The sequence below is a fragment of the Gastrolobium bilobum genome, unplaced genomic scaffold (genome assembly GCF_033153095.1).
Source record: "Gastrolobium bilobum isolate Gb01-03AN ecotype WA unplaced genomic scaffold, APGP_CSIRO_Gbil_v1 utg354, whole genome shotgun sequence".
Taxonomy (NCBI): Eukaryota; Viridiplantae; Streptophyta; class Magnoliopsida; order Fabales; family Fabaceae; genus Gastrolobium; species Gastrolobium bilobum.
In genome coordinates, this window is record NW_026897778.1 from 304,307 (window position 1) to 330,736 (window position 26,430).

The 26,430-nt window shown below is 37.2% G+C and overlaps 2 protein-coding genes across 2 annotated transcripts; one reads left to right on the plus strand and one right to left on the minus strand.

The window, feature by feature from the left end:
* Nucleotides 1-1,506: 1,506 nt before the first annotated feature.
* LOC133310245 (uncharacterized) lies at nucleotides 1,507-6,842 on the minus strand. The gene is made up of 5 exons (XM_061511140.1): nucleotides 5,611-6,842; nucleotides 5,461-5,548; nucleotides 4,553-5,349; nucleotides 3,262-4,471; nucleotides 1,507-3,144 (listed from the first exon to the last, which is right to left on the minus strand). The coding sequence occupies exons 1-5, from the start codon at nucleotides 6,840-6,842 to the stop codon at nucleotides 1,507-1,509; spliced, it is 4,965 nt and encodes a 1,654-aa protein (XP_061367124.1).
* Nucleotides 6,843-11,673: 4,831 nt separating this feature from the next.
* LOC133310251 (autophagy-related protein 2) lies at nucleotides 11,674-25,108 on the plus strand. The gene is made up of 14 exons (XM_061511149.1): nucleotides 11,674-12,021; nucleotides 12,321-13,408; nucleotides 14,310-14,458; nucleotides 14,745-14,914; nucleotides 15,072-18,266; nucleotides 18,369-18,481; nucleotides 18,951-19,158; nucleotides 19,508-19,621; nucleotides 20,117-20,224; nucleotides 20,306-20,438; nucleotides 20,828-21,030; nucleotides 21,401-21,597; nucleotides 21,724-21,892; nucleotides 24,827-25,108. The coding sequence occupies exons 1-13, from the start codon at nucleotides 11,818-11,820 to the stop codon at nucleotides 21,791-21,793; spliced, it is 5,952 nt and encodes a 1,983-aa protein (XP_061367133.1). The 5' UTR covers nucleotides 11,674-11,817; the 3' UTR covers nucleotides 21,794-21,892; nucleotides 24,827-25,108.
* The last annotated feature ends 1,322 nt before the right edge of the window (nucleotides 25,109-26,430 follow it).

A 26,430-nucleotide genomic window follows, 5' to 3' on the forward strand; every position in this document is an offset into this window, starting at 1 on the left:
TAAGATTTAATAGTAAGAGATAGTAAAAAAAAAGTAATAAGTATAATTTTTCTCATTTAAAATATTTGATTAAAATAGCTCTTTACAGTATTAGTTAGCAAAATTTTATATTTTTAATTTAACGACAAATTATCAATTGGATTTGAAACAGGTTTGATAATGATAATTGTTGATGTTAAATTACATAGTTGAATGACTGGCCGGGGTCGAACTATTCTAATGTCAGGTGAAAGGTATGCGTATGTTTTTAACTAATTGTTAATTTTTTAATTAATTAATCACAAACAATTAATTGCAATTTGATTAATTGACATAATCATTTATAATAAATATTACGGTTAATCAATCACTCATCTAACCTCTTTTGTATGTATGTCACATTAAGTGGAGCTAAAAATAATCCAAAAAAAAAAGTAACCTATAGATATGTTAAAAAGCAGCCAATGATTATATCGAGGTCTATTTTTTTAGGGTTTGTTTTTTCTAAAGTTACTTTAGATAGTTTTATCTAATGTTCATCGAAATGACGTTATTTTAGGACTGAAATCATGGTATTTTTTGTAATTTTAATTTATTTCAGGTTATAATTGTCTTTATCATTTTAATTTTTTAATTTTTAACTCTAAAATAACATCGTTTCGATGAACATTAAACAAAGTTATCTAAAGTAACATTAGATATTTTTTTCTCTTTTTTAAGACAAATAAAAGATTCCTTCTTCAACAAAAACAAAATGGAAAGCGAAAGAAGAAAGAAATAAAAATAAAACGAAAAGGTTTAAAAAGACTTTATACCACACACAACCAAAAAAAAGACAAAAAGGAAGTGACAAAGACAAGAAGACGATTATATGCAGATATTAACGAGAGTGGTACGAAATAGTGAGAGTGGTACGAAATAGTATGAGTTATGAATGCTTTAACCAATGTTGTCTTATTAGAAGTTTATTAATTAATTCTGAAAAAATCTCGGCGATGACATTTCTATCGTCATTTCATTTTTATTAATCAACTCATTTTTATAGGCAGTTTGTGAAAGAGTTCAACAACATTGTCGCACCATTGACAGAGATCATCACGAAGAAGTTAGGCGCGTTTAGTAGACAATAATTTTTTTATTAAGAAAATATAATTATTAGGAATATGATGAAAAAATAAATTTGGTAAAAAAAATTTAAAAAATTATTTAAAAGGTCAAAATATTATCGAAAAAATTAATTTTAGTTTGTTAAATCTATGGTTAAAGGTAAAATATAGATAAAAAAATATGGTTAAATTACCACAACAATCTTGAAGTAAAATAAAATGGAAAAATGTGATTTTAGTTTGCTGAATAGTTTTTTCCAATATCAGAGTCATTTTGATCTCCTTGCTTGTAGTACTTTTTTTTTTTTTTTTTTGATATATATGGAGGGCCTAGCCCAGAAAAATTACAAAAACAACTGATGCATGTTAAAAGTCACATGCTCCAGCAACAATTTCTGTTTAAAAGAAAACCAAACAAAATCTATTTTTGCAGGGGGGGAAAGGGAAACAGATTCAACTCTTCCCCCTTGTAATCTAAACCAATCTTAGCTAGAGAGTCAGCAACAGTATTAACATCCCTAGGAGTATATTCCAAAAGAAAATGATCAAAAGAAAGAGCAAGCTTCCTTATCTTATCAATCAACCCAAAGAACCGGAAAGCCTCAGATTCAGCTTCCAAGCAAGCTATAGCTTCTTTGCTGTCACAACCCACCCACACATCAGCAAGTTTTAATTGCATAGCTAAATTAAGCCCATGGAAAATACCCAACAGCTCAGCTTCCAGAGATGAGCAGGGGCCAATATTGAAAGAGAAGCCACTTAGCCAATCTCCTTGAGCAGAGCAAGCAACCCCTCCACAAGCTCCAAAACTGGTTGATAAATTCACAGCTCCATCTACAAAAATCTTGACCCCTTCATGAGTTAAAGCCTGCAATGGAATACCAGAAAAACCAACAAGATTCTGATCAACAGTGAATGGTTCTAAACTGCTACTCCTCTTCGTGTCCTTCAAAAAGTTTAGAATCCTGCATAGAGGGTCTTGAGGTCTGGAGAAAAATTCTTCATGAATAGTAGCATTACTCCACTTCCACAAGAACCAGCATGTAACAAAAAATACCTCTTTCCAAGATTTCCAAAATCGCGAAAAGAAAGGTTTGTGCAAATTAATTATGAACCAATCCAAACCATTAATATTGAGAAAATTGGCAGGAACCTTACCATCAAACCAAGCCTCCCAAATGCTCCTAGCATTTTTACAATCTCTGAGTGCGTGCATCAGATTTTCATTCTCCCTTAGACATGTAGGGCAGACTGCCTCCCCTCCACTCCAAAGGCAAGTGATGCTCCTAACAGGAAGTTTATCAAGGCAAGCTAGCCATAAAAATACAGCTATTCGATATGGGCCCTTCCATTTCCACATAGAATCCCAAATTTTATCCTTCTCCAGGTTGGATTTTAATAGAAAGCAGTAAGCATTCCTCACCACAGATCTCCCTGAACGTAAATTCTTCCAGCAGAGGCCATCCTCAGAATTGCTGGGTTTAGGAGTAGGAATCTTCCTTAGCTCATTACAAACAGAAACATCTAAGTGCTTATCCAGATAACTCCAGTTCCACTCTCCTGGAAAAGGATTGACTACATCACTGATCTTAAGATTCAGATCTGCCATAGGAGGCTTGGTTGCGGCCATGTCCAACATAGTCCTCTGCCACCCACCCCACTGATCAGTCCAGAAAAAAGCAGTCTTTCCATTCCTAATAACCCATTCAAGATGCTGTGAAATCTTGTTTCGAGCTGAGCAAATATTCCTCCACAGAGTTGAATCACTCTTCTTTGCTGTTAGACTTCGGTTGGGGTCAGCTTTCCTCCCATACTTCCCTAGCAAAACTTGAACCCACAAGCTGTTTTGATCTTCTATAATCTGCCAAGCTAGTTTATGCATGAATGCTTCATTTTGCAGCCTTAGATTGATAATTCCAAGCCCTCCACACTCCTTTGGTTGGCACATCACCTCCCAAGCTACATAATGAGCTTTCCTTTTAAGTTCCTCATCCCCCCAAATGAAATTCCTTTGCAGTTTCTCTATGTCATTGCATACATGGACAGGCATCATATTATTCTACATGTGAAAACAAGGAATAGCAGATAAAACACTTTTTGCTAGAGTGATTCTGCCTGCCATAGAGAGACACTTGGCCTTCCAACCTTGGAGTCTTGATTGCATTCTTGATATGACCTCAACATAGTGGTCTTTCCCTATCCTGCCATGCCTCATCTTTGATCCTAAATATCTTCCAAAATTCTTGACTATCTTGAAACCACTAACATCTGAGATAGCTTGCACTTCTTCCCGTTTGACATTTTTGGAAAAGTAGATGCAAGACTTCTCAAAGCTAACACACTGTCCGGACATCTTGGAAAATCTGTCTAAGCAAGAGGTAATGCAATTGAGTTGGCTCAAAGATGCTTCTCCAAACAAAATGATATCATCAGCAAACATAATATGAGAGATAGGAGGGCCAGATCTGCCTGCTTTCAAGGGAACCCATGCCCCACTTCCCACTTCATCCAGGATCAAATGAGTTAATTTCTCCAAACAGAGAACAAAAATATAAGGGGACAGTGGGTCCCCTTGTCTTATTCCTCTTTGAGGTAAAAAGCTGTCAGTTCTCACACCATTCCAAAGCACCTCCAAACTGGGACTAGGCACACACCCCATGATGGCTTCCACCAAAATAATAGGAAATTGCAAATCCTCCAAAACAGATCTTATAAACTTCCAGCTCAACTTGTCATATGCCTTTTCAAGGTCAATCTTAATGGAGAAAAATCCTTTTTTTCCTTTCATTCTATGCATAGAGTGAATTAGCTCCTGAACAATGATGATATTGTCATGTATGTGCCTCCTAGGCACAAAGCTTGCCTGGTTAGGAGAAATCAGCTCCTCTAGAAGAGGCTTCACTCTGTTGGCTAAGATCTTACTAAAACCCTTATATATAGAGTTGCATAAAGCAATAGGCCGAAACTGCTTCATCATGCAAGGTCTATCTATTTTGGGAATTAGCACAATCAGAGTATGGTTGATCTCCCCTATCTGACTTGGATTCTTCAGGTAGTACTGCATGCTATTAAAAATTTGAGATTTAAGCATCTCCCAATTTTTTTGGTAGAACATTGCAGGATAACCATCTGCTCCAGGAGCCTTCAAGGGGGGCATTTGGAAGAAAGCCCTCTTCACTTCCTCAAAAGATAAGTCCACATCCAGACTACTCAACTGATCTTCCCTCATATTCGGCCAAGAGCTATTAGTGTGAAACCACAGAGGTTCTTCAGAATTATCCATGAATAAATTCAGAAAAAACTCCCTTGCAAAAACTATAAGCTCCTCCTCTTCAGACACCCAGAATCCTCTATCATCCTGAAGCTTCAAGATCTTGTTATTTTTCCTACGAATAACAGTACTAGCATGATAAAAGCTAGTGTTCCTGTCACCATCCCTAATTCAAGCCCCCCTAGACTTTTGATACCATAACTGCTCCTCTTGATCTAAGACAGAATTGAGTTCTTTCTTCAAATTAGACTCTAGCTTCTCAAGTTTATAGTTGTTACAATAGCTTAGCTGCCTCTGAATGCCCTCCATTCTAGCTATTAATTTGTTCTTCCTAGCTTGTATGAAACCAAAAATATTCTTGTTCCAATCCTTTAACAGGGGAACAAGAGAAGTTAAGTTGTCCAGCAAGCCAGCATCAGCCTTCCAATTAGCTTTCACAAAAGAAGTGAACCTGACATCATTCTGCCAAGCAGCCAAATATCTAAATGGCCTCTCCCTCCAGCACGAATCAACCTTCCTCAATCTAACCAGAACTGGATTGTGGTCAGAAAATAGCCTAGGTAGAACTAGGACATCAACCTCCTCAAAATCAGCTCTCCACCCTTCATTTCCCACTGCTCTATCAAGCCTCTTGTAGACCCTATCCAAATTAAGGAACTTGGGACCTCTCCAGGTGAACCTGTTTCCTCCACCCCCCAAATCCATCACCCCACAAGCATTTAGCACACTAGCAAAAAGGTTGCACCTGTTGACATCCACAGGTCCCCCTCCCCTCTTTTCTGAAGCCAAAGCTATCTCATTGAAATCACCAGTTAGCAGCCATGACTCATTCATATTTCGGCCAATATGCTTTAATTCCTCCCACAACACTTGTCTATTATTTACTTGAGGGCTAGCATAGATGGCAGTCCAAAATAAACCTTTCGAGGCAGGGAACTCCACCCAACAATGCACAAACTGTTCATGATGAGAAATAATAGTAATCCCCACATCCTTGTTATTCCAAACTAATCAAATACCACTAGAGAAACCATGAGCATCAACATAAAAATGATTAGAAAATCCCAAGCTACGAATTATTCTACTAGCTTTAGACCCACTCACTCTAGGCTCAAAAATTGCAGTCACTCCTACATTATGCTTCTTACAAAATCTAGTAAAGGTGCTCTTAAACTGTTTTTTAGCAGCCCCTCTACAGTTCCAGGAAAGAATATTCATCATAAATTTTGTTGTAAATGCAAGTTTGCAAAGCACTTGCTACTTAAACTCTGAATAACAGAACCGGACTCCCTATCTACATCAATCTCTGTATTACAGGCTGTATTACAGTCAAAATTCATGGGATTAATAAGAGAAGCACCTAGAGAGGGGTCAATCTCCATACCTGTCTGGCCCTCACTCTGCTTAAATTTCTGCAGACAGATATTATCAGGTGGATCCGGCTCCTCCACACCATTCACATTGGACATCAAATCAGCAGCTAAGTTCCCCACTGATTGTGCAGGAATTCCCTCCTCCATAGAGGCTTCTGCAGCCATCATCAAGTCCCCCCATCGTTCTCCTTTATAGTTCCCAACACTGATCTGGTCCTCCACCCTAGTGCTCTTCTGCTCAGTCAAGATACTGGATGTGGCACCATCGGCTGAGGTGTGTTGAAACACTTCCTTACCTTTAGAGTTGGGCTTTTTTACAGCTTGTTTCTTCCCTAGTGGCCCAGGGGTTTTATGCCCTGTATTCTTCCTAGGAAGGTTAACTGCTGCAGCAGTAAAATTCATTCCACTAGAATTGGAACTATTTGTCCTCCTTTCTCCCTCATTTTCCTTAGTCACCCTTGTTTTAACACTGGCAGTCTTAGAAGGGCCAACATTGGTCTCTCCTTCCTTCGAGAGGTTCTTATTGGATATGTCTTCCCCGAATTTCCTACCACCACCAATCTCTTTTTTCTGGAATTGTTGATGTACTCTTCTCCTACGCTGAACCACCATCCATGGGCCTACTCCTTGTGGGCACTGGTCCCCTATTGATTGTTCAGGAATAGGAACCTCTTTCTCTGTAGGGATAGGCCTGATAAAGTCTGGGCAAGACTCTGAGTTATGCCCATATCTCCCACACTTGAGGCATATAAGGAAAAGGCCTTCATACTCTACTTTTTTCCTACAACCATCCAGTATGTACTCTCCTCTCAGTGGCTGAGATAAGTCTACCTCAATACATACTCTAGCAAACCGAGCCCTGTCACCTGTCGATGTAGTTCTGTCAACTTTCAACACTTTACCAATTATGGTTCCCAGTTGATTGAGTAGGGCAAACTCGCAGTATTCTTGAGGGATCCCAGGTAATCGAACCCATGCGGCCACCTTGTGGATATTGGCTTTATCTGGGTCAAAACAGGGTTCCCATTTCCTTGCTGCTAGGTAGTGACCTAGGATGATCCAGGGTCTTCCCGTGATTGCCAGATTCAGGTCATCCAAGGAGCTAAACCTCATTGAGAAGAATTCGTTGCCTAAATCAGCCACTGTGATGCTGCCTGCTTTTCCAGTTTCTTCTTCATGTAACCCACCCCGATCCTTTTACCCAGCAGCTTAACAATAAGGGCATTTCTCCAACGTTGCCTCATCCTTGTCCTAGCTTCTCTAGAGCTCCTGATCTCAACTAGTCCATCCTCCCTATAGATCGTTTGAAACCCTCATTCTGAAATCTCGCCTAAGTTTGGGTCAAGAGGCTCCAGATCAGGGTCTTCATCCTCAACCAGCCAAGGGATAGTCTCCCCTACTACCCCATTCTCCACACCCGTAACATCAGCAAAAGAACGATGATTCCCTTTCAAACCTGGACCCGATTGAAAAGCCTTCACCGCTTCCCTCATCTGCATCTCCGTCGAGACTTCTTCCCCACTCTTGGTCCTCTTCGTACTCCTCCTCGCCAAGAGCACAACCTCTGCACTCGCATCCATCGCTTCATCCATCAAAATCCAGCAAAAGCACAAAGAAAACGAAACCCTAGCAGAAAGAATTTTTTTTCGCGCGCGTGGATGTACGCGCCTAACCCATCTCTCGTGTAGCTTTTCTTTTCTTTTTTAATCATCCAAAATGATTCGCCAGCAGCCAATACGTTTTTTCTTTTTTTAATAAAATTCGTTTATCATGCATTTGCTTGTAGTACTTTTTGGATTTCCCCAAACATCACTTTATAGGTGATTTTATTCGACCGCATATTTTACACACAAAATGCAAAAACTAGGCAAATAATTTTCTTAGCAAAAAATTTTAAAACATGATATCAAACATGAACATATAAAAATATCACTTTCATTTACCTAGGTATCTTCAACAAAATTTTGTACCAAACACACCGCTAGATTCAAGTGGGGGAAAGAGAAAGAATGTGCATTAATGAGTTAACTAATGCTCCATTGTTAGTATTACTGAATTTCGGTGCTACTTTTGAAATTGATTGAGTGTGATGCTTCAAGAATTGGAGCTGTATTGATGCAAGTGCAGCGTTCAATATCATTCTTTAGTGAAAATTGAGGGGCTTGAGACTCAATTACCCTATGTACAATTGTAAGCATTGGTGCGAGCTTTTTAGACATGAAACACTACCTCTGGCGTAAGGAGTTTCTTATTCTCATTTGAGACCTTAAAATGCCTTACGGGCCAATAAAAGCTCAACAAACGATATGAAAAGTGGATGGAGTACATAATTCTTTTTCCTTTGTCATCAAATGCAAAAAAAGGGAAGAAAAATGTGGTAGCAATGAGCTATAGGTATGCCTACAATGCAAATCTGGCTTTTTGACCACTGTAGCCTTAAATTAATAATTAATTACTAATTCGCCCTTTAACCAAAACATATCATCCATCTGCCCCTATTTTACTATGTAGGACATAAAATACCTGGGTAGGCAGAGAGATACCCGATTATAATTTGAAAATTTCACCCTACCCGGGTAGTCAATAGGATACCCGGGTATTGTTCGAAATCTGGAAAAATGTTTGAATTATTTACCCGGGTAGGAAGGGGGCTACCTGGGTAAGCTACGATGAAAAAAATAAAGATGAATGATTATATATTCAAATGAAATACAGTACCTAATTTCATCAACGTTTTCTTCAATTCTACATTCCTAAATCTTGTGTTAAAGTTGCTTCCGATGCGAGTAGACAAAATACATGATAAGCATATAGAGGTTGCCAACCAGTGTGATCTTTGACTGCCCTTATGATGCTTCAGTGACGATAGAAAATTATACAAATACATTGCCTATGTGTGATATGAAAGCGTATAAGACTAAGAAACCAGGACCAATCTTCTAACTTCTCACCTGGAGGGACAACAACAAAGGCAATAGGCAGCAGATATCAATCTCATCTTGTGATGTTGCAATCAAAAAAGTTCCTCTGTACTTCCCATACAGATGAGTGCTTTCAATTTGAAGTATAGGCTTACACTATTTGAATGCTTCAATGCATTGGTGAAATGTTCAAAAAATCCTATGAAATATGGCCTTGTCCGTATAAACCCGACGTTCGTCAAAACATTGATTCGTATCAAGCTTGAACACAGAACTGACGTTCACCTGCGTCATGCACATCAGCCAATTGGGCAAGAATCCATACGACTTCTCTCAGTCACCATATAACTTAACAATGGCCTTCATTTTTGCCTTCCAAGCCTTTCTGTACGTTATGTTGTATCCATATATGTGTTGTATCCTCTCTTGTATCAGAACTGGTTTTAAAGCTGGATCTTCCTTTAACATATCTGTAAAAAAAATGACTTTAGAATATTCTCAAAAAGCAAAATTCATTAAGTACATGGTACAATACGTACTCATAATAGCCGCACAAATGACATCTGAATCCAACTGTCTATGATCCTGTGCGAGGCCCTGATTCAGGCAGGTGTGATCTTGGCCCTATTTACGGACCACCCAATTAGCTCCCTTCTTGGGCTTGATTGCCTTCATATACCAGGGACAACCGTCAGCATGGTTTCTACACTTCATAACAATTCTGGACTCGTCGCTTTTTTCGACTATGGCTGTCTTGCGCCCCTTCATACAATGTATCTTCACAGCATGCTGCATTTCAGGTTTGGAGCAAAATTCTTGTTGCACAAATAACGAAACTCCTAACTTCCAACCTCCGTGCAAGTCACCATCCTCATAGAGAATCTCCAACTCGTCATTAGGGTGCGCTCAATTAATGAATGAATAGTGTTGGCTTTCATTCCAAAATGGCTCTACCTCAGTCTCTGCATTTAAAGCATCATTATTATTGTGTGAAGCAATACCACCGCAAATAATAATTGTTCATTGCAAATTAAAATTTAATAACTTACCACTACTGACTGGGTCAACATGAAATGGTGACATGGCTAGGGTACCCAGGCTTACAACGCTTGTGTCAGCGTCAAAATTTCCATCCACGTCAGTGTCTGACGAATCACCTTGTGGAATAGCACTTTCAGGTTCTCCCTCATCTTCGCTGTCCACATACTCCTCCTCTTCATCCTCATCCAATGTTATCTGGCTTAACACCTGAGCAGGTGTAGATGAATGTACAACTGTATCTTATTGAATAGTACACAGTGCAGTGGTTGTATGCACCGGTAAAGATGAAGACCGACCATCATCAACTTCAACATATATCTCAATCAATTTTAATACTTTCCAGCCAACAAACGCATCTGTTACGAACTCCACATCTTCATCATCATTGAGATCGTTACCAATGTAGTATATTGTATCCATATCCACTACAGTCTCTAACCTGGCTATCATGTGGTTAATGGATTAGATGCATTCTAACCCCAATTTTTGATGAATTCTCTCCTTCAGTTCATTGCATGTAGTACCCACTTTGATTTTCATTGTTTTTGTTTTGTTTTTCCAAATCGGACACCGTTCGGACCTTCAAAATGCCTCCCATTGTAGTAAATAACTACAGGAAACATGTTTGGACTTGAACTCATCTTTCACACGAAAATTGGGTCTAGGGTTTCAGTTTAGGTTTTGATTCGGATTTTTGAGAAAAAAATGGGAATATGAAGGTGTAATGCCAATGTCCTCTCAAGATTAGGCTTTTTGAGATGATGGGATGAAATACATGTATGATGATTCAGAATAGAGATGTCAAGGGAGAGAGATTTGAGGAAAAAAAACTTATAACTCGTAACAATGGCCGAAACCCATTAATATTGGGGTTTCTGGCCGACACATACCCGGGTATCCCTTTCCTACTCGGGTAAATAACTGCATACCCGAGAATCCCCCTTCCTTACTCGGGTAAATAACTGCATACCCGAAAATTTCCCTTCATTACCCGGGTAAATATTCAACATTTGTAAGAACATATTTATTTTGCGAAATATACCCGGGTATGGAGAGGAATACCCAGGTATCTTAATGGTCAACGATTAAACAGAGGCAGATTGATGTTATGTTTGTTGAAAAAGTTAAATTTTTGCAATAGTTTATAAGTAAGGTCAATTATAGCTTACTTGAGTGAATATTCAACATTTGTAAGAACATATTTATTTCGCGAAATATATTCGGGTATGGAGAAGGATACCCAGGTATTTTAGTGGTCAACGGTTAACCAAAAATAGATTGGTGTTATATTCGTTGAAAAAGTTAAAATTTTGCAATAGTTTATAAATAAGGTCAATTTGATAATTATTTATTAAATAAGGACTACAGTGGTCAAAAACCCGAATAAAGCTATATGTGCACGTGTGTGATGGTATTGATTATTGTTATTATTATCTAATTTTTTTTATCTCGTAAGCTATATAATATGATATTTGACGTAATTTAAGATTTTATGAAACTTATTTTTACCTTAGTTTATTATTTAATACCATATATTAAATAATACGAAAAATGTATATTTAATTACCACAATCATAAACAAATGTATTTACAGCTTTTGTAACTTTTAGCTCGTATTTTGTTAACTTTTCCATATTAAATGAAAAAGTTTCGTTCGACATTGGACTAAAAGTTATTAAATGAATATCTGAAATCATTTGATATTATGAAAATTAATTTTTTGGATATGATGAAGATTTTTAAAAAGGAATTTAATATTCATTTTTATTACTTATTAAGACGACGATGGATAATAAATGCTTGATAAATGATTATTAATTAAAGGGTAAGGTTAAAAAAAAAATCAAATTTTCAAAAAGGATAAAATTGAATTCAGCACGACAAGAGAATACGGAAAAAGTTGTAGAAGGTAAAGGTCCATTTGGAATTTAAAAAACACCGTTCCTATTGACTCATCATTTGCGTGGTTGCGTGTCCCTTCTTATGGAGCTTTGTTGCGCGTCGCCGCCACCCCCAAACATCGCAATCCACCGTCCTCATCCTCCGTTTTCACCGTTCCTATCTCCTCAATTTCACCTCAAACCCTAATTGGCCCCACTCTGCGCTCAATTCCAGTTTCCGAAACCATGTTTTCTTGGAACATTGCGAAATCGGCGGAGTCCATGTTCTCCCGGTGGGCCATGAGGAGGGTTTGCAAGTTCTTCCTTAAGAAGAAATTGGGGCAGTTTATTTTGGGCGACATCGACCTCGACCAGCTCGACGTGCAACTCACACAAGGCACCATTCAGCTCAATGATCTTGCTCTTAACCTCGACTTCATCAACGCCAAGGTAATGCTCGCGTTTTTTGTTTCCCCCTTTTCCTCAATTTTGTTCCGTATTAGGAACTTCCGAGGAGAAGATATTAATGAATGGAGTGAGATGTGGTATATGTTTCCCCTTGTTTGACATGAGTTGCCCGAGGAATAAATATGATTAGATTAATTGTAATGGAAGAAGATATGTGGAGGTGAATACATGAAATACCGTCAAGATTATTTTTTTATTGATGGTGTTCTCAGTTGGAAATTACCAAAAGTAAATTTTTTGTAACAATAACTTATTGCTTTCCTCTGCTCATGTTTTTACAGTTTAGCAAGACAGCATCCTTAATGATCAAAGAAGGATCAATTGGCCACCTGTTGGTTAAAATGCCTTGGAGTGGTAAAGGTTGTGAGGTTGAAGTGAATGAGCTTGAACTCGTAGTTTCTCCATGCACAGATAAAATCTCAACTAGTGGAGATGAAACTTGTGGTTCTGAGGATAATGATAATCGCCACCTCAAGAATACCTCAACTAGGACTGAGCATGAAATAGCAGATGATGCTCTGAAGTCAACGTCTATGGATGTTCATGAAGGTGTGAAAACTATTGCAAGGATGGTAAAGTGGTTGCTCACAAGCTTCCATGTGAAAATGACAAACGCAATTGTTGCATTTGATCCATCTTTAGACAATGAAGAGAAAAAAACACAGTGTCATCGTACCTTAGTTCTTCGAATTTCTGAAATACAGTGTGGAACGAGTCTGTCTGAAGATACTGACTCAAATGTTGATGTCCTTGGAATAAGCCAGTTAACAAACTTTGTAAAGTTTCATGGAGCAGTACTTGAGCTTCTCAACATAGATAATGAAGATAACCAGTCATCCTTTCATCATGTACCAGGAGACGGGTGTGGTGAACCTGTTTTGGGGTCTAATAAAGCCACATGTCCAATCATGACTGGGAAGCAAGGTGGTGGATTTGGTGGAAATGTAAAATTAAGTATTCCTTGGAACAATGGTTCTTTGGACATTTGTAAGGTGGATGCAGATGTTTGTGTTGATCCTATAGTGTTAAAATTTCAACCCAGCACAATTAAATGGCTCTTGCAGTCATGGGAAACTTTTAAGAATCTGAACAAGGATGGAAATGGTTGCTTGAATCACAACGTAGGAGGTTCTGCCATATTGAATTCTACATTGTTATGCCATCCATCAGCTTCAGTGTCTGTTCCCAATGCCACCAGTGAAATGTTAACTGGTCATGGTAGTTTGTCGGCTGATTGTGCTTCTCTGACCCAACCAGAACCCCCTACTGAAGCTTTGTTTCCCGCGGCTCATCTTATATCAGATTGGGTGCCATATTCTACTCATATTAAGCATAAGGATGGTATTCAAGAACTTGATTTTGGGGCAAGGTAAGTCCTTATTTTTCCCCTTTTAAATATCATCATTGTTAGAGAAGAATGTAGTAGAAACAAATTGCAGTTAGAAATCCTTCAGAAGACTTCAACAATTATGAAAATCTTATTAAGTTTGACCAATTCACTTCACCTAACATTCTCATACTAAAATTTTCCCTTTTGTGCCATCTTATCAAATAGTAGATATTCCTCTGCTGCTTTTGAATTAAATATTTGCTGTCAATTGATCCTACCCTCCCAAAGAGAAAAACAGAAACACTCTGGTTGAAATTTCTATGGCATTCATAAATCGTCGTCATGAACCAACTATCCCAAAAGCTTAAATTGGTAGGTGAAGACACATGAGTGATTTTATATTACATCTTTAACATGCCCCTGCATGCCCTTTGGGCTTGAAGTTTGGACAGTGCACAAGTCCATCTACCTTATGCTGAAATTAAACTTTTTATTGGAGTATGGGACGACAATGATCAAACTCTAGACCACTAAGGCTTTGATACCATATCATGAACTGACTATCCTAACAACTTAAGCTGTTATGTAAAGACATATATATGGTTTTATATTACATCTCTACGAATCTCTACTAGTTGTATGTGTTACAAATGAGTTTAAAATTTTTAACATGCTAGTATAACTCAAGTTCACTGTATTATCAATTAAACTTTCTTTACGGAAATTTTCAGGTAATTTCACTAATTTGTTTATTCATGCAATCTTAATATTCACAATATCCCCATAATATTATTACTTCCTCAAGATAGCTATTATGTACATGAGAGCTAAATCAAATCTTGTATTTTTAGCATTTTATAGGTCTTCCTTACATTTATTGACTGATTTATCAGAGGTTTGGATGCTGTTGATAATTCTGTCGTTATGGGAAATCCTGCAGTGTGGACCAGTTTTTTGAATGTTTTGATGGAATGAGAAATTCTCAGTCAGCTTTAGGGAGCAGTGGAATGTGGAATTGGACATATTCAGTTTTTAGTGCTATTACTGCCGCATCCAGCCTTGCTTCTGGATCTTTGTATATTCCATCTGGTACTTGACTTCTCAAGATATTATTTTTAGTAGTTATCATGGATCCTTTATATCTTAAATTTTGTTTGCATTATGCTTTTTTATTATTTTTATGAGTTTGGCTTAGAACTTTTTGTATGCAGTTTATTCTTGCATATTTCATTTTATGATGTCTGAATACTGGCAAATATACTGGAGACTTCTGTTTCTAACGTTTTTGCTGAACTATTAAGCATGTAGAACATATGATGTTTCCTTTTGATAGTTTATTTGTTACTAACTTGTCTTTTATGACATTAATCAACAGAACAGCAACATGTGGAAACCAATCTCAGGGCAACTTTTGCTGGAGTATCTGTTATTTTGTCTTTCTGTGATGAACAGAACCATTTTTATGACCCTAAAATTAACAAGATGGTTGGATTACAAATTGATTATCTTGGTGCAGAGTGCAATGAAATCGTTTTTTCTTTGGAGGTAAATCTTGATTCTATGCTTTCTCCCCAATCCCCTTGTGTTCTCCTTATCCATGGCCTTCATCTTTGTGAGATCTATCTACCTATATCTGCTCTTTACTACTTCATTTTGAATAAACTCGTCCGTTCTAACTTTGAATGCATTGTAATCTCAACAGGTACGTCCTCAAGGTATGACTTCTAATGTAATGGTGAAGCATGTAGAAGTTGCTAATTTCTTGAACACTGGAATTGATGCTAAAAATCAAAGTGCTTTGGTTCAACACCTACAAGCTAATGTCCTTGATGCTCTCCCTCTGTCTACTTCTTACAATCTAGATTCAGATTCATTAATTGGGTCAGTTGTGACAGATTTTCCATTTGGAAATAAGGATTGCTTATCAAAAGTTACATTGTTTAGAACTTCTGGTGTTACCGATTGCAAATTTACTGTGCAATCTAGTTCATCAGATGGTTGTCTGACTGGGCTGACATCATTCTCACTGAACCTTCCCCCATTTATTGTCTGGGTAATCTTTTCTGTAATAAATGTGCTCATTAACCTGCTAGAGGAAGTTGGAAAGTCACTTGAAGTGCAGGATAAAGCAAAGGAAATTCTGTCTGAAGCCTCAGATAAGAAGTGTGGATCATCGCTGGGTGATGTGAAGGGAAGTTCTAGTCCCTGTGTGACATCCTTCTCCACAACAGAATGTTTGCATGGTGATATATCAATTTCTAGTGCAAGAGTAATACTGTGTTTTCCTTTTGAAAGGGAAAGAGATCATGCAACTTCGTTTTCCTGGGAACAGTTTATTGCTCTTGATTTTACTTCGTCATCACCTTCAAACAAGGGTTGCACTTCGGATGGTAGTCAAACATCAAACGCAAGTTCAAAGAAAACATTTCCTTCAGTTTCTACACAATCTCTTCAGTTGAATTTTTGTGATCTAGATTTCTACTTGATCACATCATCAAGTAATAACAGTGTTAGAATCAGCTCCTATGATGTGCAGAATGAGAAATTTTCGGCTAGCTGCTTTCTTTCTATTGCATGCAGAAAGGGTTCTTACTCTGTTGTTCGTGTAGTTTGGCAAAGGGGTCAAGTGACTGGTCCTTGGATTGCTAAGAAAGCCAGAATATTTGCTAAGCCAGAGCAATCAAGGGGCAAAGATGATATTGCAGGAAGAGGGTATGAGTTCGCATCTGCATCAACGGTGAAAGATCTGGAAGATTGGAAATCTCAAACTCAACAAGAGATGATTTTAAGCTCATCACTTCTCATACATGTCCATCTATCTGAAGTTGTGATTAATGTGAATGATTCTCAATATAAAGGCATATATTGCCTTTTACTTCAGATGCTAAATGCATTGACTTGTGTGACTTCTGAGGAAGCAATTGTTGAGAAAGAATCTTCTGTCCCACAATTATCTGTGTTTATGGAATGTGATTCTGTAGAAATTCTTATTAGTAGTGATACATCTGAGATGTTTGACAGGAGTATCAGAAGCTCAATGCAGAGGGAACTTCCTGGTCTTTGGCATCAATTCAAGCTGAAGGTTCAAAAGTTTGAGTTATTGTCTGTCACTAATACTGGTGGTGTTAAGAATGCTAATTTCTTTCGAATAACCCATGGTGAAGGCAAGTTGTGTGGGTTCATCACTGGAGTTCCTAATCATGAGTTTCTTCTGATTACTTGTAGCAACTCCTCTGTGAAGCGGGGTGATGGAGGAGGTTCTAATGCATTATCTTCTAGATGTGCTGGTTCTGATATCATATATCTGTCTGACCCTGAGATTTCACATAATATTACATCTATAACTGTCAGTTGTGGCACAGTTATTGCTGTAGGCGGTCGTTTGGATTGGTTTGATGCAATACCATCCTTTTTCAGTGTGCCTGCTTCTAATACTAAAGATGCAGGTGATACTAGTATTTCAAAGAGGGAACAGGATCTCTCATACACAACTTCTTTTGTTCTCAGCATGGTTGATATTGCTTTGAGTTATGAGCCCTATATGAAGAATCTGGTCGTTCAGAGTCAAGTCTTCAATTCGGAGTCTGACTTTTCTTGTGTCAAAGAAGATACAGGTGAACAATGTGTTGCTTGTCTGTTGGCTGCATCCAGCTTGACTCTTTCAAATTCATCTTCGGCAGATTCAGTTGAAAGTGTTTTCAAAATCAGAGTGCAAGACCTGGGCCTTCTGCTTCATTTAATGTCAGAGCTGAATTCTCTCTGTGGCACTTATAGTGTAGAAAATCTTCAAAAGACTGGTTATGTTAAAGTTGCTCAAGAGGCTTTTATGGAGGCAATTTTGAAAACCAACTGCGGTAGTGGTCTTCTTTGGGAACTAGAATTATCTAAATCTCACCTTTTTGTGGAAACTTGCTATGATACAACTGCTTCTCTGATTCGTTTGGCTGCTCAACTTCAGCAATTATTTGCCCCTGATGTGGAGGAATCCATTGTGCATTTGCAGAACAGGTGGGTTAATGTTCAACAGGCACAACAAATGAATGAATTTAGCAATGAAAGTGAGAATCTCAGATGTGACTCCATGGCTTCAACTTCTGAACAATGCTCCCCGAAAACATTTTCGAAGGATGGATCTGGTGTAACTGGCTTGATGGATGAAATATGTGAAGATGCATTTCAAGTAAATAACAATTTTGCATGGCAATCTTATTCATTTGAATCAGGATTTTGCATGCCACTTGATGGAAGCTTAATTAAGGTTGGTCAGATGAATTTGGATGAGCCTGAAGTTCTCTCTCAGGAATTAACTTTGACTGAGTCGATGCCTGTAATAGGACCAGAAGGTAGTCACACTTCATTTCTGCAAGAGGGTGGCTTTCCAGAGATTATAGAAAGCTATTGTTTGTCTGACTTACGCCCTCTCTCAGAGCTATCTGTAGGTATACATTCTAATGAGCTTTCTAGACGCAAACTGAGGAATGTGGAACATAATAGAGAGATTGAAAGAGGAAGTGGTGGATGGTATGGAGGAACCTCTTTAAAAGTATTAGAAAACCACATTTCAGAGGAAAGTGAACAAATTGGGGTGACAAAGGCTGCAGATCCTGGCATGCTTCCATCTAATGGTAGTTCATCACATAGTGATACTTGTGGACGTGTAATTCTCAAGGAAATTGATATAAGATGGAGAATGTATGGTGGTTGTGACTGGCTTGATTCAGGCAAAAATGGACAGCATTCTGGGAGAGACACATCTGTTTGCTTGGAGCTTCAATTGTCTGGGATTAAATTTCAGTATGATTTATTTCCAGTTGGTGGACTACATGCATCTAAGATGTCTGTGTCTGTTCAACATTTTTATCTGTATGACAAAAGCCAAGATGCGCCTTGGAAACTGGTAATTTTGAAAGTTTAGTTGCTTTAAATCACATGACTTTACATCAAACATCTTGGAACTTGCAAGTTCTAGGTTCTTAATTTTTTTTTTTTGAATTGGAAGGTGCTAGGATATTATCACTCCAAAGGCCATCCTAGGGAATCTTGTACGAAAGCATTTAAGTTGGACTTGGAGGCAGTGAGACCAGATCCTCTAACTCCACTTGAGGAGTATAGGTAAGAGTGTTATAATACAATTCTAACTCTTTTTGAAGGTGATGAAAGAACCTGATTTCTTTTTTTCTTTTTTTAAAACTCATCTTTAATTGTGAGTCTGTGACTGAAAGTAAGCTAAGTGATTTGGAAGTTGCTTCAGCTTTCAAGTATATGAAGACATATAGCTAGGTCTTGTTGGCTAAAACATAACAAAATCTTGCTGTTTGACTTCTGACGTTTGCAGCCTGGTTCCACATAGCTTTACATAGCGATTAAATTGTTTATAACCTTTTTCATGGATAATAATTTCTTTTTGGGTCAGCATCTATTTGTGTTATTATATATTGAGAGATATTAGATATACTGGTGTATCTTCACAACTTGTGTCCCTCCTGATGGCGTCCTTATAAAGTTTAAAATAATATATAGGAATAAATAAGCAAGGAAGTGCTTCATACATTAATTAACTGCTTTTCTTTCTCCTTTTCAGGTTAAATGTTGCTTTTCTACCTATGCTATTACATCTACATCAGTGCCAGGTTGATTTTCTTGTTGATTTCTTTGTGAGGAAAAACTCATTGAATGATCAGTTTCCTAATAATTGTCAAGATTTGGAGGGTTCAAATTCTTTGCCTGAGAATAGTAAAGATCTTGTATGTCATTCAATTGCACAAGAGGCATTGCTTCCCTACTTCCAGGCAAGTGGTGCTCTGTAACATGATTAAATTTATAGTTTCATGTCTTGCTTGATTTTTTGAATGCACAGTATTCTGAAGTGTGCTATGAATTTTGTAATGAAATATGGAAAATCCAATTAGTAATATAGAAATCAATCCAGTTTCTGCAGTTGTCTGAAAAAATGTTATCCCTGATTCAATTCATCATATTGCTACATCTATATTGTCATTGCGTTTTGGTGAGTGTCAGAGTTCAAGAAACACTTACAATCTAAACTGCATCTTAGACTTGTTTTAGGAAATGTTAATTTGATGAGTCTTTCTTGTAGCTTATCATATTAATGTATTCACATATTAATTTTGGTTTCAGAAGCTAGACATATGGCCTATTCTTGTCCGGGTGGATTACAGTCCCAAACATGTAGATCTAGCGGCATTAAGGAATGGGAATTATATAGAGCTTGTAAATCTTGTTCCTTGGAAGGTAAATTTTGCTCTTTGATTTTTATTTAAGAATTTCTTTCTTGTTTTAATTTTCTAATTACCCATATTGCCACTCGATGGACTCTGGTGTAATAGAAGAGCACCAATTCTTGTTTATTAGTAAAATTGTCTAAAGCATTACTTGGTGGGGTGTGTGCAAGTGTCAGATAGGTGTTGTTTTTATTAAATTACAAATAATGTACGGGACATTTCCTTATATTTGTTAGTATCAAGATCTTGTTTAAATAAACCATTTTATTTTAAAACTAAGCTGGATGTGTATGTCTATTCAGATAAAAGGATTTTATATCCTGTTGCAAGTTGCAACAGCACTCCTGGTTGTGTACTCCGCTATAAAAAGACTTGTGGACCCTTTTTATTTCTGATAATTACTGTGAAAATAACTAATTAATATGGTTTGTTGCTAAAAGTGAAGCTTACATAGAAATAAAAATAGGTTGTTATTGGACTTATAATATTTTGTACATTGTCCCAGGGGGTTGAGCTTAACCTGAAACATGTTCATGCTACTGGCATATATGGTTGGGGGAATGTTTGTGAAACAACTATAGGGGAGTGGTTAGAAGATGTATCTCAGAATCAGGTATGCTGACTTGGATTATTTTCCTTGAGAAATGAGAATGTATAAATACTTTGGCCGTCATTTATAATTTTCAATTTGTAGATTCATAAAATACTGCGGGGGCTTCCTACCGTACAATCATTGATTGCAGTTGTGACTGGTGCTGCTAAGCTGGTTTCATCACCAGTAGAGAACTACAAGAAGGAGCGGAGAGTGCTCAAGGGTATTCAGAGAGGTAGGTTAGAGTGATAGATATTTTTTCACTAGTGTATCTATATAACTTGTGTATATGTCTGGGTAAAAATGTAAGCAACAATAGCAGAAGTTTATCAAAATATTTATTTGAGATATCTGTTGGTACTGCTAACATTTTTGAGAATCAGTCCCATACATATTTATTTAGATATTGCGTCACTTATGGCTGTCATTATCTAAAAGTAAAATAAAATAAAAAACATTTTCCTTCTTGATGAAAGATGGAACTGTTATCTTCTTTTGTTTATCACTTTTATCTTCATATGTAGATTGTTTGGTTTATGTTCTGAACCTCTAAATTCTAATGTTAATTTGAATTTTGTCATACTCTGGATCAGTTTTCATAGCAATATTAAAAAATATTTTTAGGGACAATTGCTTTTCTTCGAAGCATTTCTCTTGAAGCTGTTGGACTTGGAGTTCATCTAGCTGCTGGAGCCAATGACATTCTACTCCGAGCAGAATATACCCTCGCAAGCATACCTTCTCCAGTTCCTCTGCCTGTAAAAGATAAATCAAAGACAGACGTTCGATCTAATCAACCTAAAGATGCTCAACAAGGAATTCAACAGGTGAAGTGTAGAACATATTGAGAACGATATATTGCTTTATGTTGTCTCTTTTTATGCATGGGCCATGGGTTTAAATAAAAGGCCAGAAAAAACATGCATTGGGTAAATGAACATGATGAGTAATTTGGAGTTGCCTTTAGCAAATTTTGCACTAATGTGTGTGTATAAATATCACTAGACTTATTGAAACCATTTGTTCATTGTTGGATAAGTTGTATGACGTACTGTATGTTTAAATTTCAATTACTTAGCAGTTCCTTGTACATAGGAAACATGGATGTTTGGACAATAACAGAAATTCAATGTGATTGCATCATGCTTTTTAATTTGTTTACTGACTATATAAAGGTTATCTTTCTTTATTTTACAGGCTTATGAGAGTCTCCGTGATGGCCTGGGAAAATCTGCTGCTGTGTTAGTTCAGAACCCCTTGAAAAAATACCAGCGTGGTTCAGGTGCAGGACCTGCCTTGGCAGCTGCTTTTCGAGGAGTTCCTACAGCTGCCATAGCTCCTGCGTCTGCTTGTGCAAGTGCTGTACACTATACTCTTCTTGGATTCAGAAATAGGTCCGTGATAAAGTTGACTTGATTTTGAATGATTCATTTCTGGATTGACAAATTCCTGTTTTGTACCTCTTGAATTCTCTGGAACTAGATATAATGAAGTTTTTTTTTTCCCCTCCCCCTTTGTAGCCTTGATCCCGAACGTAAAAAGGAGTCCATGGAGAAATATTGTCCAACACAACCCTGGGAAGAAGACTGATTAATGTTGCCACTTGTGGCATATTACTTTGTTGTTGTACTAAAATGGCATTACAATTGGAGCTCTTTTTAATCTGCAGGGCAGTCTCTCGGGTATCATGTGAGTTGAGCCTTCTTTGTTAGTAGAAGATAAGGAATAATGCTCTTTATCAATTGAAGTTTTTTTTTTTAGTAGACTTTATCAATTGAAGTTAAGAGGATGAGAAAAAATCTTTTGCTTGTTAATTTTGAACGTCGTTGTTAGATGATATGATGGCTACTATCAAGCTAATATTTCTTTATACCATTCTCATTATGATCATCAACTTTCAATTAGCTTTATGATATACCTTTGTATGAGATACCTTGATGTTAACTGTTAGAATATCATAGATCATGTATAGAATCAATTAGAGGATCATGTAAATAAGGAAATGAATCCTTGTAATTATTTTCTCTATTTATATATATAGAACCTTGTGTGGTCCAATTGGAGACATAATTTCTCTCAATAATCAAGTGGTATTTAAGCCTAGTTTGGGAGACTCTGCTTTTGCAAAAGTTGTAGTTTTGTTTGCCCACTTCTCAACAACCATCTTCCTTGTTGTGCCTCAATACTGATATGCCTTTTCCTTGCCATGTGTCCTTTTAGTAGTCTCCTTTCGTGCTGCGCATCCTTATGGCCACCGTTTGATGCTGTCCATCTAATCTTCAGTGATCGCCGGTCGTTTGAGAATTTTCTGGCTGTTGATCCCCAGATCCAGTTTGCACCCTCCCGATCTGTCAATGCATGCAAGACCGGCGACCAAAGACCACTGCAGTGCTGCCACGATCCTCGGCTTTGAAATCTTGCTCCAAGTCCGTGGATACGCCACTCGAGTCTGGTCAGCCATAGATCTAATTGTCTCCCCAAGATTGGCTTTTTTTGGTGTCTCTGGTCGTGGGCCCAACATTTTTGGTGTTTTCCGGTGATTTGTCCTTTGATTTCATTGTTTCCAATGATTTTTTGGTGTTCTAGGCCCAATCCATCCAGATTTGGACCTTCCTGGTTGTGGGCCCTCTCCTTTTGCCTTTTTCCAATAACTTTCTAGCATTCTAGCCCTCTTCTAGCACTTCTTCTAACGTTCTTCCGCCGATATGGTAAAGCATTTTTATGGGGGACTCTTCCTCTGTTGTTTCTGAGACTTTTTCCTTTGACGAAACATGACAAGCCAGCCTCTGCATACTTTGCTTGGACCGAGTGAACATCACCTTATGTTCCTTATATGGTCATTCCCAGTGCAGACTATATGAGGCCTTCCTGCGGAGTGCAGACTATATGAGGCCATCCTACGGTTTAAGGCCATTTCCAAGCCTCCTGTAAAAGAAATTGGTAACCTTGTTGTTGCTTGCATTTCTTAGTCATGTCCAAGAAGACCATGAACGAGATCTGGAGAATTCGTTACAGAACATGCCATTAGGGAACTACTCACAACAAGATGGTAAAGGGCTAGTGGGAACTAGGCGCAACATGATGGTAAAGGGCTCGATATGGGAAGGACGATTGGAGTCAGTCGTGAGTCACGAGTCCTTTACCATATTGCTGCGCTTGGTTCCCCAACGACATGTTCTATAATGGATTCTCAATATCTCGTTCCCCAACGACATGTGCAAACTCCGCAAATCATTTTATGGTTTGAAAAAATCGCGGCTTGGTTTAGCTGCTTTAGTTCAGTTGTTAAGGCACTTGGCTTAACTCGTAGTGAAGCCTATCTAGTTTTTATCAGCATAATTCTCATAATTGGTGCATTTATCTCCTTATTTATGTCGATGACATTGTCAGCACTAGGAAAGACCAGTTGGGATTAGACAACTAAAACAACGCTTGTTCAAATAGTTTCAGACTAAGGGTCTTGGTAAGCTTTGATATTTATTATGCATTGAAGTGACACAATCTAGACATGTCATCTCCATCTCCCAGAGAAAGTATGGCTTGGATATTTCGGAAGAAACTGGTATGTGTGGGTGCAAACCTATTGATACACCTATGATCCTAGTGTCAAACTTCTACCAGGGTAGGGGGAACCACCGACAAACCTTGGTCGTTATCGAAGGTTGGTTGGGATGTTCAATTATCTTGCAGTAACAACCAGATTTTTCTTTTGCAATGAACATGCTATTTCTTTTGACTCCGTGAGACTCTATTAGGATGCAGCTATCAGGTTTCTTCGATACATCAAAGGAAACTAGACAAAGGCCTATTATATGAAAATAAAGGGCCTATGGAGATTTGTAGTTATACAGGTGCTGATTGAGTAGACTTTCCCTTAGATAAACGCTCTGCTTCAAGCTACTGTACTGTCTTTGGGGGAAATACGATTTCTTGGAATAACAAGGACCAAACCATAATGGCCAGATTGGGTGTAGAAGTTGAGTATCGAACAATGAGAATTGCAATTTGTGAGCTCATTTGATTAAAACAGTTGATCAAACAATTAAGAACCTGTGAACTTACAACCCATGGAACTAATTTACATTCAGGCGGCATTACACCTGTCCTAAAACCCAATTTTTCATGAAAGAACCAAGCCTATTGATATTGGTTGCCATTTTGTCTCAGAAAAGATTCAATTTGGGGAGATTGAAACCACATTTGTTAACTCCGATGATTAACTTGAATATATCTTCACTAAGGCTTTTAGAGATCGTCCAGCCAACTTGTGACAAACTTATATATGCAACACCTTGAGGGAGGGAGTTAAAATATTGTGGGAGATCATGTATAGAATCAAAATTAGAGGATCATGTAAATAAGGAAAGGAATTCTTATAATTATCTTCTCTGTATTATTTATATAGAACCTTGTGTGATCTCATTAGATACACAATTTCCCTCAATATTCAATTATAACCATTAATTCTTGAATGTTGCTTTTGGAGATAGTACTTTTAGGTAATAAAATCATTTCTGAAGATCTATGATTTCAGTGTCTTATTTTGTAAATTGAGTTCTTATTTATGCTTAAAGTGTTATTTGTTTCTCATTTCCCTATTCTGAATATGTGCATTTGCTGCAGATGTACGGTAACGGAACCAGTCAGCTAATTCTTTTCTATCTGAGTAATTGTATATAAGTGTAAATATGGATGGTGCTTCGTATTCATATTCTTATTCAAAAGTGCGTTATTGTAGGTGTAGTGACCCCATTGGTGTAGTTAGATGTACATATCATGTCATTCTTTGAAAACCTTGATTTCTATGTATATTGCCTTTTATTTATTGTAAATAGCGTATCGAGTTTATTACTAGAGTTCCAATCGTTAAATTTTTCTTTGTAATTAGTACCAGAACTGCTGATAATGGCATAATAAAGAGTCTTTCAATGATTTGGCTACTAATATGTTGTTTGTGATTGCAAGCTGTGTTTTTTTTCCATAACAATTAAGAAATATTCATTTGTTGCTGATTGCTTATTAGCGTAAGTTAATTCAGACTTGTTTTCTCTGTGGATATTTTACGCTAAGTAGAGATACTATTTGTATCAAATTCCTATTGACTTCTTGTTATTGGCTCTTGGCCATACTATTGAGCTTTGGCTTCAAATTCGTGTTTCCAACGAAAATCATGCTTCGCCAGAATGGCGAGACAGGTTCATCAGCTAGTGTATTAATGAGATGTGCTTTGGTCAATTGGTAAAAAGGAATAGGCTTCTTATGCCTCATTTAACATGAACATTAATCTGAGATAATTTTAATAATGATTATTATTTTTTCACTCTTAATCTTTATTGTTGGATTATGTATAAATCTCTTGGATCGTCTCACATAAATTATGTTTACGAAATGTGGGGAGTTGAAAATAAGCGTAAATCCAGAAATTTCCGAATAGATTAACCTATCAAACTGTTGCTGAATCCATGGGCAGCCAAGAAACAATTTAACGAACTGAAACGTTTTAGTAGTTAGAGGAAAAAAAAAGCAAAAAAGATTTGGTTTCGGAAAAGCTATATAACCGTTGTGCTGCTAAGCGAAGTTGTGGAGTACTGCACCTTGAGAATTTATTTTCTTTAAAATGTGATATTAATAAAGGGATTTGCATTGATCATTTAATATGATCACAAAAAGTTTCTTACACACAACATTTCGTGGAACCCACATGTTTTGAAGAAAAAAAATAAAATTATGACACGCAAAACGAATCTCTATAACATAACAAAATCATTTTTTTTACAACATAACTCTTATAAAATCCATTAATAAAACAAGAATGAAGTGCATGGTTATCCCAAAGGCGTATAAGAAAAAGTAAGCGTTCCAGCTCATTCTGCTACTTACGTAAGAGGGTGAAAATAATATATTCGATAAAATATACTTTATCCCACTTGAATTATAAACTTGTATTAACTAATCTTTTGAAATTTTTGTTTTTCTAATTTTTAGTGCGCGTCATAAAACGGATCCCACGTAATATGTTCCACACTAAAATTAACGTTTTTTTTTTGTCAAAATGAAAAGGGAAAAACTACTCTTATGCTACATGTGATAACTTTATTTCTTACACGCTCTTGCTATATTTTTCTTTTCTTTTATTTTTATTTTTCATGTGGTAGAGCCCACAAATTTATTTCTATGACATGAGGTAACTTATCTCCTTTAACATGAGATTAATAAAGTCCTTAAGG

Coding starts and splice junctions, on each gene's coding strand:
- LOC133310251 (XM_061511149.1), top strand. CDS start 11,818: ATGTTTTCTTGGAACATTGCGAAATCGGCGGAGTCCATGTTCTCCCGG. Junction 20,439..20,827: donor GCTCAAGGGTATTCAGAGAG/GTAGGTTAGAGT, acceptor AAATATTTTTAG/GGACAATTGCTTTTCTTCGA. Junction 21,598..21,723: donor CTTCTTGGATTCAGAAATAG/GTCCGTGATAAA, acceptor CCCCCTTTGTAG/CCTTGATCCCGAACGTAAAA.
- LOC133310245 (XM_061511140.1), bottom strand. CDS start 6,842: ATGAGGTTTAGCTCCTTGGATGACCTGAATCTGGCAATCACGGGAAGA. Junction 4,472..4,552: donor GATCAAGAGGAGCAGTTATG/GTATCAAAAGTC, acceptor TGTTATTCGTAG/GAAAAATAACAAGATCTTGA. Junction 3,145..3,261: donor GGAAAGACCACTATGTTGAG/GTCATATCAAGA, acceptor TTTCACATGTAG/AATAATATGATGCCTGTCCA.